Raw genomic sequence first — 13,693 nt, 5'->3', positions numbered from 1 at the left:
ACCAGTTTCAGTCCAGACTGAGTAAGAACAGTGGGTCCAGAAATCCCTATGTTTATTTTCCCAAGCTGATGTTCTCAGTAACAGGAAAATGCTTCTGCTTTCTGCCAGAATTGTATTAAATTTGCAGTGACAAGAGCCCTTTTAAAAAGTGAGAAAACCTGCCAAATTTCAGACTGCAGAATTCGTGTGCCGTTGTTTTAAAAGAAACTGGTATTTTAAAGGCAAACTGGCACTAAAGCTGACCTTTACTTCTTTATTACAAAACAGAGCTTAAAAAACAGTGTTTTGGGAGAATAGTGCAATTTATTTGAAATTAGCATACTTTACAAAGAAGATAAGCCTAAAAAGGGAACACACAAGTTCAGAAAAACAAATCCGTATAGTTTGAATCTTAATACCGATTTAGGAGGGGATTAATAAGGGATTTGCTTCTTGCCACTCTTGTATTTTGGAGGCACCCTAGGGATTGTGGTTAATGTTAAATTTAAAAAGTGCCCTCTAAATAAGCATACTGGAGATCGGTAGAAACTAGAGTTACAGTGAGTAGACTACATTGAATGAAATCCCATTTCAAAGTACTTAATGCCTGATTAAGTTTCTGCGAGTTACACACAAAACAATGTGTCTGTGACAAAAAGTAAAATGCTAGAGTAGTCAGAAACTAAAAACATAAAAATAACTGAACTGAACTTAATTTTAAATCAAACCTAAGGATGATAATTAGCAGTCATGTAAAATTGGGATAGGAGGGGTGATACTGCCTATTACAATACAAGAAGCGAGAATAAACTAAAAGTACTAAGAATTTGCTTTTTGGTAAGGGTTTTAGGATAGGACTGGATCAGAAACTAAAGGATTAATGAAATAAGCAAGAAAACTGGTTTAGGCACAGATGTATAATAAGGAACAGATATCACAAGAATATCACAACTCCTTTCAAATATTCCTGCTAAGAAGAAAGAGAACTAGCTGCTATACAATTATAAAAACTCCTCCCAAACCTCTATGGTCAGCCAAAGGCTTACCGCCACCACCACCCCAGTCCCCCACCCTGCAGTACTTTCCCCAACGCCTGCATTACCTGTTTAATATAAATGCCGTTTCGAGGAAAGAGATCCACCAACTCAGGATGGTGTCTACTCTGCTGACCACCATGCCCTAAAGTGAAATTGATGTTGTTTCCCCATGTATAGACATCGGTGGGATCTAAAGTAAAATGTTAAGATCTAACTATATCATTTGACATCTGGATGAAATATTTACTTTATTTCTGCTTATGACTGTTTCTCACATATCTCCAAAATAACATTTAAGAACATTAATCTGTATTACAATGTATTACTGTAAAAAATTATACACCCAATAATTTGCATAATCAAAATTAAGGTAATACCATCTTAAAAGACAGACACACCCAGAATACAACCAGACACATAATTCCATTGATGCTGAATCAGACATTATTCATGAAAGCAAGTGTTGTATTTTCAATTTTTATAATATATACAAATACATTTTACCTTATAAGTACATTTTGTAAAATATGCTCCCAAAGGTGAACTGGTACTAAAGCTTTACTTTTTTATTACAGAACAGAACTTTAAAAACAGTGTTTTTCGAAGCAAGTGCAATTTATTTGAAATTAACATACTTTGCAAAGAAGATAAGCCTAGAAACAGAACATAAAAGTTCCAAAGAACAAATCAGTATATACCACTTGATGGCATATAAAGTAGTAGTAATGGTAGTAGTTGTTGCTATCATTATTATTGGATAAAGTCTATGGATTATTCCATTTAAAAACAAATGTAATTTCAGAATTTGGAAGGGTACAAAAATGTAGATTCAGCATACACTACACTTGGTTTTAGCCAAAAGGCCGAGAAGTGCCTAATGCTACAGTAAGTCTTAGTATACTACGATAATTCAGCATAAGCTGAGGGAAAGAGACTAGATTATAACCTCACCCATTTTAATAACAGCAACAATTATACGTAATGATGGCCCCAAAACGTATCAGATGACTTAACAACACCCTCAGACTGGAATTATCAAAAACTGCTGCTTTAGGGTAAAAGGAAGATTAACTCTTGGCTCAAGCAGAGCAAACACCAAATGTTGGCATCACTGCTTTCTTTGTGTGCCTCCTTCAAATAACTGACACCATAATGGATTGAAAATTGACAAGTTAAACTACCTAATGGTATCTACACATTATGAGAACTGCCTTCAGGACCAGACGTGCCAAGGAGGGATATTCAACATCTAATGGGGTACTATTATTATATCCAACAGATATTTTTAATGCACTCATCAAGTACGGAATCTATTTCCACCAGCCAAAAAACAATTCTGTATTTATGTTCAAGTGTGTAACAAACCTCTCACTACAATTACCAACCTGTATTCTTGAAGGTAACAAAGGCCGGCCTGTCTTTCATGACAAGATCCAAAGCAGATAAGCCTTCTTTGTCCTGCACATATAAGTTCACACCATGCTGAAAACAAGGGGAAAAGAAATGAAGAAAATGAGAAGCTCTGTACTAAGGCATAATCATCCACATATAGAATAATGTACAAACCCATCCTCCAAGCTGTGATATCTGACTAGACATCCCCCCTCCTTGTTAATTGCAGAAATAAATCTTGACCAGCTGCTAGCATTAATCTTTTTTTTTCATTTTTGCGTCCACACTTTGTCTTTAGTTTTCCTTAACTTCTTATGGCAAAATTTAATTACCGTACCCATAAAGTAGGGATATTTGATAGCGTAGCTAGCAAATACAGCCTACATAACACAATCAAGAATTACTCTCTAGTTTAAAGCAATTTTAATAGACAAAAAAGAAGCAAATCTGAATCTTTTATTAGCTCATGTATCTCTCTACTTCACTTACTTGATTGGGAAATAAATATCTTTCCAATCATTCTCAATTCTTCAGCATTTGTGGGGGGGGGGACTGGGATTTTTGCTTAAATATTTTGTCAATAGACCAATCCAGTTATACTTTATTTAGCACTTCAGCAAACAGCTAAAAGGTATGTGCAAATTAAAAAATGATTAACTACAGGGGAGCTGGCAACAATGCAATCAATGTTTGTTCATGCAAAATTTTCTTTCGCCCACTGATTTCTCAAGGCATCACGCTTGGCACAGATTTGCAATATTAATAAAAACTGTGAAATACCTTTAATAATGACCATGCACAATCTATATGGCCATAGAAAATGCCACGATGCAAAGCTGTCCATCCCGACTCCTTGTCTTTTGCCAACAAATCCACTCCATTTGTTTCTGCCAACCAGTCCAGCACTCCTTTTTTACCACAGGAAGAGGCAATATGGAGGGCATTCCTGCCAAACACATCCTTGCTTGTTGCAGCATTATAGCAGTGAGAAGTGAGAAAGGCTTTGATCTGACCTTCAGTTCCCCGAGTCACTACTGAAACAATATCTAAAGCATGCTGTAGCGATCGACACTTCAAGGTACAATCAGGCACCAAAGAACTCATCTTATTCCCCACTGAACTGTTCCTTTATGCAAGATAAGGCCCTGCAAACTCTTGCTTTGCTTGTTCTTCACAAGTTCATGATTTCCAAGTTTTGAGCAGCTTCCATGGGAATCTTTGTGCTATTAAGGCTTGATACTTAAAAAAATAAATAACTTTATCAATATAAATTCAGAGTTCATTTCTTCATGTTTAATCTACAAAACATATTACTGTCCAGAAAATTAAAAAATGTTTCCAAAAAGCAAAAAATGGAGTGGGGAGGGGGGCTCCCCCTCCACTCTGTCTAGTTCTTTTAGATATCCATAATTGCAAGAGAGACCTGTAAGAAGAGGAGTGGAGGAAGGAAACAGATTAAATTAGAGTATTTAACATAGCAGTGTTACAGGTTTGTTCTTTCTCTCTTTCTTTCTTTCCTTTCTTCATCCAGAAAAAAACACTAACATTTCCAAACCAAACATCCCCCATAGTGTCCACCCACATTCTATCCAAAGCCTAGAGAATGACCCAGGTTCTAAGGGATCATTTCAATTGTTTTTTTTGGGGGGGGGGGATCTGAATCTCTGATGGAACGTTTTTCCAGAGGGCAGGTGCTGTGACAGAGAAGGCCTGCTTCCTCGTTCCTATCAGATGATACTGTTTAATAATGGGACCTGAAGCATGCTGACTTTGCTTGATCTTATAGTATGGGTAGAAAGTATGGAAAGAGATGGTTCCTCAAATAATCAGGCCTTATGTCATGGAGGTCTTTATAGGTGATAACCAGCACATTGAATTGCACCCAGAAATGTACTGGTAACTAGTGCAGCTCACAAGGCAGAGTTGTTACAGGGGTATATTGTGGCAATCTCCATAACTGCCCATGCTGCTGTATTCTGAATCAGTCAGAACTTCTGAGTGGTCTTCAAGGGCCCATGTGCAGCATATTGCAATAGTCCAAACACAAGGTGACCAAAGCATGAGTGACTGTCCTAAGATCTCTCAGTCCAGATATGGATGCAACTGATGCACTAGATGAATTTATGTAAAGGCTTTTCTGGCCACAGCTGCTGCCTGTTGCTTGAGCAGAACTGTGAAGACCCCAAAATTGCTCCCCAGTCCTGAAAGGGGAAGTACAACCCCATTCAGGACTAAAGGTGGAATATCTCTAGATTTGGGGAGTCCAAATACCTACACCCATCAGCCTTGTCAGTCTTGAGCTTCAGCCTGTTTCTTCTCATCCGGACCTGAAGAGCTTTCAGACCCTGGGGCAAGACTTGACAGTATCACCTGGCCAGCCCAAGTATAAGATGTACAACTGGGCACCATCAACATACTGATGACAGCTGACCTCAAACTGGAGAACCTCAACCAGCAATTTCATGTAGATGTTAAAAAAGAAAGAGCCCTGAGCCAGTCCACATGCCAGGAGTTTCTGGGTCAATCTTTCCCTGCTACCAACACCAACTGGACCCTATCACAGAGAAAGGAGAAGAATCATCACAACATAGTCTCCCATTCCGAATCCCTGTATCAGTCCAGGATACCATGGTTAATGGTATCAAAAACTGCTGAGAAATAAGGAGAATCAGTACGGTTGCACTACCTCTGTCTTGGTGCCACCAGCAAGTGCAACCAGTGCTATCTCAGTGCTATGTCCCACTGTGAAACTTGACTGAAAAGGGCCTAGATAATCCATTTCCTCCAAAAGCCTCTGAAGCCACAACCCAACCACCTTTCAACTAGCTTTCCTAAAAAGAAAATTGTCTAGTACTGTTATTTTGTTATCTCGATATATAAAAAGGACACTATGTGTGAGAACAAGCAGAGTATATATGTTCTATGTGCATACCATTGAGTATAAAATATTGATGTAACAACCCTAGACTCAAATCTTCAGAAATGTAGGGAGAATGCTGAAGATCTGAACAGCATTATGAATTGGGAAATATGGCATATACAGCCTATGTACTCCTTGTTTCTTCCTAGCAATTATCTTCTACCTCATCACCAGCACTGCCAACAAAGCTCTGAGTTCACTCTAATGCTTCAACCTATTGTTATACAATCATAACAATTAGCAATTTTCAGGGGGAAAAGATCAAATTATCCACATTTATATATGTAGGTATCTATGATAGATTTTAAGTATATTTTTCATCCCAAATATGAGGCAAATAAACTGATCATATTCATGAACAATTATAATACAAAATTGGGAAAATTCTTGACATAGATGTGAAAGTTTTCTGAGAAATATACATAGCTGTATGCATGTCTATTGCTTCAGTTGCATCTTCATTCACTGTTCTATTCTATACATTTCTATAGATCATATTAAGACAATATTTTAATTTTCTCTCCTAGACATTAGCCTCAGTTCATTAGTAATAAATGTCCCAAATCATTATTTACCCACGTATTCCATAATGGTGAAGGAAAGGGGGAATATACTGACTACTGAATTTACAAAGCCTTTTTTCCACATTAAAATGAGAGCTGCAACACAGAGAAATCCAAGGTAAAAATTTAGCAATACTGTATATATCATGCTGAAGAGCCTAGTAACAAAGTAAACTTATTTCTCTAATGTAGTCCCTTCTTTATTTTCAGTTATAATCCATTTTGCTTTTTGTTCTTTTCCCTTTTTTAAAGTAAATTTTATTAAATTTCAAGGAAAGAATAAAAACAACAATAAAAACAACAACAAAAGAAAAAAACTAAAAAAATGCAGAAACGCAAGAGAAGGAAAAAAAATTAAATTTACAGGAAGATGTGGCATCCAACTTTTAACAGCAAGGATATACAAAATTTCCATAATCTATCTCTTACTCTATATTAAACCAAAACACCACATTATTTCTATAAGTCATTCCACTTTAACACATAATAAAAATCAGTAAGTACAGCTACTCCTCCCCCTTATATTAAAATAAAGAAGAAAAAAGTCCATATAAACCTCCTAAACATCTTTCTCGCCTCCAAAAATTAAAACATATTTAATTATTCCCTTCCTACCACTATTCTATACATTTCTGTCTACTATAATAAAAATCAAATTGAAAAGCACACAAGTTGTCAGCTATTATACTTAATGGAATAACAATTTTAATAATCCCAATCTTAATAAACACAAAATCTTAATAAACACAAAAAACAAAGCCAATTCAAAACAGTAAATCCAAATCTTTAAAGGCAAATAACATCAGTCAAATCCTTAAAATAAACCAAATAAACGTTCTTCAACCCTTATCCCACTTCAAAATAAACCAGAGCAGTTACATATTCCCAAGATATGCACAGAGCTTTCTTCTTAAGAAAATCAAACAGCCCAGCTGCCCCCCTCCAAAATTCCAGGTTCTTTTCATGGCATTCCACCAGGAGATCGACCCTACTTATGGCTTGCAGTTTACTCTCTCCCCTAGATTTCTCCAACTTCATTATCCAATCTTCATCCAGCATCTTGACAGAAAGCCCAATCACAGTCTTAGAAGAAACCTTTCTATTGCTCTTAGATTCCTCAATTTCATCCACCACATCCCCATCCTGATGGCACATTTTAGCTCTCATATTTTCCAGTGTCCTGGATATCTTGCATAAAGGTTTGATAAAAGTCAAAAAAATAATCCCAAAAATAATGTTAAGCACCAAGAGAACCAGCTTCTCCTCGCTGTAGAAAGTGTCTCTTGGGGTACATATACTTAAAAAAAAATGGGGATTTAGAAATGGGGTGGTAGGTCTTAGTGTCCCTATAAGGCTATAGCGGGGCTTGGAAATGGTGACGTCTCCGCCTCCCAGCTGCTCTTACCATCAACCACAAAACGCTGCTCACAATCTCCTGGCTGCAAGCCACCATTCCAGAGGACAAATGAGATAATTCCAAGTATTTTCCTTGATTTGGAGAACATTTCTGGGCTTCAGGAAAGCCTACCTGAGCCCGAAAAAAACCGCCACGCTGTCTGCTCTGCCCGCCGAAACAGCAAGCACAGCCATTCAGTCTGCCTTTCCCACCAAAAGCCACTTTTTGTTCTTTTCCAACTGTCTGCATATCATTTATTTCGGAAACCCCTACCATAAATATTTACATTTTATACCTATATTAAGGATTACAAGCTGAAAGAAGATTGACTTGTTATTTAAGGCCCCTTCCTTTTCCTGAATTAAGTCCCATTAAACTCATTTGGACTTACTTATTAATAGACATGTATAGAATCACTCTGCAGCTGTATTCATAGCTGAGGTGAGAATACAGAGATTTCATGGCAAACAGTCTTATTCAGACTGACAAATCAGACTGTACACACAAAAATGGTACAAAATTAAGTAATTTATGTTCTCAGTAGAATATTAAATAATGTTCATTATAAAGCATACCTATCAAATACTGTTTCATCTGCAGAGACCCCAAAATCTGGCCTTCTCAGCGATGGTCATGGCCTTCTGTGAGGAGTTTGCCCTCATACATCTGGACCACTTCCTCTCTATTGTGTGTTCACAGGGCTATACTAACATGGTTGTTTGATAAAGCCATTAAGAGATATTAGTTTGGGCCTGCTCCAGTGGATGGTGCCTTATTGTTTAGTTGTTTTACCGCACTGTCTTTTTTCTTGCATGCTGCTCAGAGTCAGTATGGAAGGGAGTGGCAAACAAATTTAAGCATTAAATAAATTATAAAAACCCTTGAAAAATATGATGCCATGCTCCATGATAGATAGATAGAATGACACAATTCATAGCATCAATTGTTTGGTGTAGACACAATAAGATCTGTGTTAGAAGGATTTATGAAGGCAAGTTATATTTCAACTTTACTTCTTTCTTTCCAGGAGAATCTGTTTTAATAACTGTTAGTGAAATATTTCCTCCTGAAAGCTATGTCTCTTCTTAGATTAGAAAGGCATAAAACGTGTTTTTGTGCACTACTAAATGCAATCTATTGAAATTCAATTTTATAACGTCTTCTTAGTTTATCAAGTTGACCCTACAAGGAACTGAGGGAACAAAACCAAAAGCAGGACAACTTCAGTTAGAATACTATTTAGGACCTTAATATAAAAAAATATAGATTGCTTATGTTGTGAAACATTTTTGACTCAGTAGATCTCTCTTACCTATTACTTAACAAGTAGGAAATATTGACAAACAAGTTAAGCATGTAAGTGGGGGCTTCAGACATGTTTTTCTGTAAGCCAAGCTGTCATGTTCCCCATTGCAAGGCATATGTACATCACAACGAGGAACATGCACATCAGGAAAAAGGAAGGGAGAGCCATCATCCCTTAAACACACACATCACCCCTTAAGCACCCAAACCCATAAGTAAATCACCAGGACAATAGAAGGGCACGTCAGACCGGACCTGGGAACCATCAGCAAGATCGAGGGAACTCCCACTCATTACCCCGGGGGACGCACCTGCACCGGGCGAAGGCAAGAAGACAAAGAGGATCATCGGAGATCGCCCCAATCACCCATCACCGAACCCATTACCACTCTAATCCCCCATCCGGACCTGGCTTGGGGGACAATAGGGGGTGGAGGGGGACAAGGTCCGCCACCGGGGTATAAACGGGATGCCCTGCCACCCCTCACGTATTCCCGTCTTTTTCTCTGCATGCATTCTGTTTCAATAAATCCGGAAACCCTTAGACCCTCTAAGTGAGTCCGCGTTTTATTTGAGACAAGGCTGCCCTGACATAAAGACGGGAATCCAAAAAAAAATTTTCCCACTAGCACCCGTCCAGGTCCATTCTGTGAGGGAACCAAGCTAGCATGGAAGACATCAGCTCACGGCGAGGCGACTACCCGACAACCGGCAGCGGAACTCCCATCCCAACGAACGGAAGGTGCCCGAGGCCCCGACGGCGTGAGGTCCAGGTGAGCTCGGGATCGAGTTCGGAGGGAGAAGCAACGGCAAACGCCACCCGTGAGTCCCGTGGCACGTGGGCCACCATTGACGAGACGGGGGGATCCTCACCAGGATCGCCCAGAACCCCAGAGGAGCCGAGGGACGTCCCATCATCCACAGCGTCAGGAACCGAAGGAGAGCGGAGGGGCGAACGCACCAGGAAGAGCTCGCGAACGGCGGCAAGGCTGAGCGCACTCGAGGAAAAGCTGGAGGCGATGCAGCAGCTACTCCAGAGGTTGGCAGCGGCGCACGAACCCCACAAGCGGGGCGTGGAGAGGCCAGACCCCAGATGCCCGACACCCATTACCCCCCCCTCGGAGGCGCATCAGCTGGAAAGCCGGAGGAGAGGTCCAGAGGACAACGCAGCGCCAGGCAGAGTCTGCTTCCAAGAACCCGCCAGATGGGCTGCACCCCACCCTCCCACCCCGTTGGTGAGATGACCAGAACGCTGCGGGAGCCGGCAAGAGATGGCACCAACACCACCCGACGCCCAACGGAGGGAATCCCCACGTCAACACCACAGAGCCCCGACGGACCGAAGCACTCCGAGACGCCCAGATGTGGCTTGGAGCCCACCGAAAGCGGCGATCAAGGACTTCGGCATTAAGTTCGATGGGGACCCCACAAAACTCTCCTTTTTTCTCACCAACGCGAGAAACTACATGGAGGAGTGGGGCCCCTACTTCCGAACAGAGAAAGGCAAGGTAAATGCCTTAGCAATAAATTTAAAAGGCCGGACCGCTGACTGGTATGTCCAGTTATGCCAGGCAGGCGCCCCGGAACTTGAGGACTGCAATGAGTTCCTTTGGGCAGTGGAACTACATTTCAGGGACCCCCTGGAAAGGGAGAGGGCGAAAAGAGCCTTGAAGACCCTCAAACAAGGACAGCGCTCCGTGGCAGATTATGCCATGGAGTTCCAAGCCCTGGCCGGTAAGGTCGAAGTATGGTCCCAATCCACCCTCATTGAGCGGTTCAAGGAGGGACTAAACCTGAACGTACTCAGGTGGGCACTCTGCAGAAACAACCCCAACACTCTGGTGGAGTGGATCAGGCTGGCAGGAGAGGCAGAGGACGCCCAGGACACCTTCCTCCAAGCGAAGAAGGAAGCGCAGCAGGCAGAGGCGGCGAGAGGACCCCGCACAGCGGCAGGACCAGCGAAATCGAGACCCCCACCTTGGAAGGAAGAAAGGGACCGACGGTTCGCTAAAGGTCAGTGCCTCAGGTGCGGGAAGGAAGATCACAAGGCGGCGGCTTGCCCGAAAGCGAAGGCGAGGGACAGCTCGTGGAAGGCACCAACCAAGCCAACCCCAGCACTCAGGAAAATGCCAGTCGCAACGGGTGAAACCGCAGCAAAGGACTTCCCCTACTTCACCAAGGAAGAGGAAAGCGAAAACGACGAAACGACAATTATTCAGTCATATTTACATATTTCATGGCAATATGCCCAAAATTAACAATTCAAGACATAAAGAAACCACCCTTACTATACAAAGCAAGTTTCCTAGAAAAGTAAGCCTATCTTAGTAAACCACTTTAGAAACTACTACATATATAGCAAGCTTTAAGTAGCATTTGTTGGAAGTTAGGATTCAGTTCAAAATATAGTTGATCCCAGATTCTTCCCCAAACAGGAAAAGTGTGTATCTAGAATTTAACATAATATTAAAGATCTCTATTTCCATCAGTATCTACAAATTTGTTTTTATTATATTCTAGTAAATACAATAACTAGCATTACAAATACAACAAGTTTTACTTGTTTGTCCATAAACCATGAAAATGCTGTAACAGCAATAAACTACTGCAAATTTTATTACAGGGACTGAAGTACATGGCCACTGCTGGAAATGACTTTATAGTCAAATAAGAAATGCTTCTGTCATGAGTAAGGATGGTGAGCAGGGGGCTCCCTTCCAGACTGTTAAGCGCATGCATAGCACTGAGGAATTGGTGAGCCCCCTGCTCGCCATCCTTACTCATGACAGCTTCTTTTATGGCCAGACTAAAAGAGAAGCAGTAATAAAATGTTTTCATTTGCAATACAAGAGCAAAAAAAATTTACTAACGTTAACATAAGTAACACTTGGATCATACTTGGTTTGGAATTGCTCTATTAATTGAAATAATTAAATATGCCAGTGCAAGACCCATCCCCCCATAAACTAACAGCCTACTGAAATTTGCTCTGTAGACATTTTCCCGTTCTCAAAAAGGGAGTAATGAACAAATTGGGGGAGTCACAAATTTCTGGATAGCCAGAATTGTTGAGAAGTAGGTGAACAAAGAGTATAGTGTCTGCAGAACTCCAACATCTGGGAAAAACAGAAGGAAGGAGACAATACTATTAGAGGTATAAGCTTGGATCTAGACAGAGATGCTTCCTCCCAGCCAGGAAGAGAGCATGGCACCATCCTCATCACTATGGGAAGTCACTGATAAAAAAGACACGCTAGCTGAGCCAGAGTTGCTGTCAGGCAGTTGCCAATACCTAAGGGCACAGTCTACAAGCAGCAGACAAATCCTCGTCAGGAACAACCACATGCCCATCCTTCTTCCCTGCTGCCTTGGCACTACAGCCTCTTCTTCTTCCTCCTATGCTAGACATTCCTCTCCCAGCCTGTCTCCTTCCTCCAGCCACAGAAATTGTAGGGCTTATCAGGTGTCTTGGTCCAACAACAAGGGACATCCAAGCCTTTCTTCAGTAAGTCCCTTTGCTCCTCCCTTTGGACAGGCTCTCCAGCCTTGGTCCAGAAGGGGCATTCTAAGTTCCTTTCCATCCCAGAAGGGATGCCACAGTATTGGGTCACCATGGTTTGAACCTATACAAGGACCAATCCATATCACCCTCATAGAAAGAAAGCTGCAAATTCCCAGCAGCAGAGCTGCCCTATCACCACTGGGCCATTTCTCCCTACTTTTTTCAGCTCCTTTCCCTCACTCTTTCCTTCCCCCCAACCACCTGGATATTGTCCCTTTCACTGTGGTTTTCCCTTCCTGCTTCAAAGGTTTTCATTTCTAGAAGAATGCTGTCATGATCACCGTTGCGATGCTTGTGACATTGCAAGGACTCACACAACAATACAGGGAAATGGGTACCGGGCGGATTAAGGGAAAAGGCAACTAGCTAACAAAAGAGAGCAACAGGTGCTGGCAACAAAGTATCGACTCTAGCAGGAGGTGTGGAAGAGAGAGATACAATGTTGCAAAGAAGGTAATTGACAAGACCAGAACACGAGGCGCGCCCGAGCTGTCAAAAAGATTACCAACCGGATCGCCCGGCAATGAACCATCACCGGCCAAGAAAACAGTCAAGGGAACGCCCGAGGCACAGGAGGGGCTCCACCACCCCTCACCTACCGGCAACGGAACCAACGGGGCTCGGGGCGCACCCGGAGTAAGAAGGGATGGAGCGCTGACCGGCGCGGGCTATTTAAATCCCGTTCCGGCGCGCTCCACTTACTCTCAGCTTTTCTAAGGGCATGCATTCTATACTCAAATAAAACCAGAACCTAAGCCTACACTAGTGTCTGTGGTTTTACTGGGTAGCAGGCAGAGCCTGACAAATGCAGATATAACATTGATGAAGGAATGCAGAAAGGGAGGGAAAACAACAATTCAGTCCTAATATCTTACAACAATAAAGTAGCATTCCCAGAAGCCTTGTGGTATCAGTTTCCTGGCCTACCTCAAAGGGCTGACATCATCAAATGGAGTCAAAATCTCCCAAGCAGGAATTTGGCAGAAGGGAACTGCATCCAAGAGGATGGATGCATCTGAATACATGATCCCTACAATTACAGCCACGATGAGGCTTCGGTACCTTGAGGCAGTCTTCTACAGCAGTTCACAGAACAGAATTAATAGTGATATTGCTATACTCAAACTTGTTGGGATCCAATAAAGTAAATGTTATGCAGGTTATTCATAGTGCTTAATCTCAGTGGATATATATTCTCAGTGGGGGTTTTTTAACAGAAATGGGTCCTTAATTGAGTTTATTTGAGAGATGGTTACGTCTCCCTCTTAAGAGAATATGATTTAATTTTTGAGTAAAATAAAGATATACCATATATATTTGTGGATAAGCCCATCTGTGCATAAGCTGACCCTCAAATTTTTAATTAAAGTACCATGAAAAATGTGCCACCCACGGATAACCTGACCCTCAAAATTTTCATGTTTTAATTTTCACAATTGGCTATCCATGAGTACCTTTAGGATATACGGGTACCTTTAAAAAGCATTATTGTATATACAGGTAGTCCTTGCTTAACTATGGTAATTGAGACCAGCAACC

At 41.3% G+C, this 13,693-nt stretch overlaps 1 protein-coding gene across 1 annotated transcript in view; it reads right to left on the bottom strand.

The window, feature by feature from the left end:
* The window catches only part of IBTK (inhibitor of Bruton tyrosine kinase), a 56,736-nt gene that overhangs the window by 38,160 nt on the left and 4,883 nt on the right, over window positions 1-13,693 (bottom strand). Inside the window, exons 2-4 of the mRNA XM_063312677.1 lie at window positions 3,189-3,831; window positions 2,402-2,498; window positions 1,082-1,206 (exon numbers count right to left, since the gene is read on the bottom strand). Coding sequence (XP_063168747.1) covers window positions 1,082-1,206; window positions 2,402-2,498; window positions 3,189-3,512 — 546 coding nt within the window. The 5' untranslated portion in view covers window positions 3,513-3,831. The remainder of the gene's footprint in view (window positions 1-1,081; window positions 1,207-2,401; window positions 2,499-3,188; window positions 3,832-13,693) is intronic.

The sequence above is a fragment of the Candoia aspera genome, chromosome 1 (assembly GCF_035149785.1).
Source record: "Candoia aspera isolate rCanAsp1 chromosome 1, rCanAsp1.hap2, whole genome shotgun sequence".
NCBI classification, from domain to species: domain Eukaryota; kingdom Metazoa; phylum Chordata; class Lepidosauria; order Squamata; family Boidae; genus Candoia; species Candoia aspera.
The sequence above is the reverse complement of the archived record's forward strand: the minus strand, read 5'-3'. Positions and strand labels throughout refer to the sequence as shown.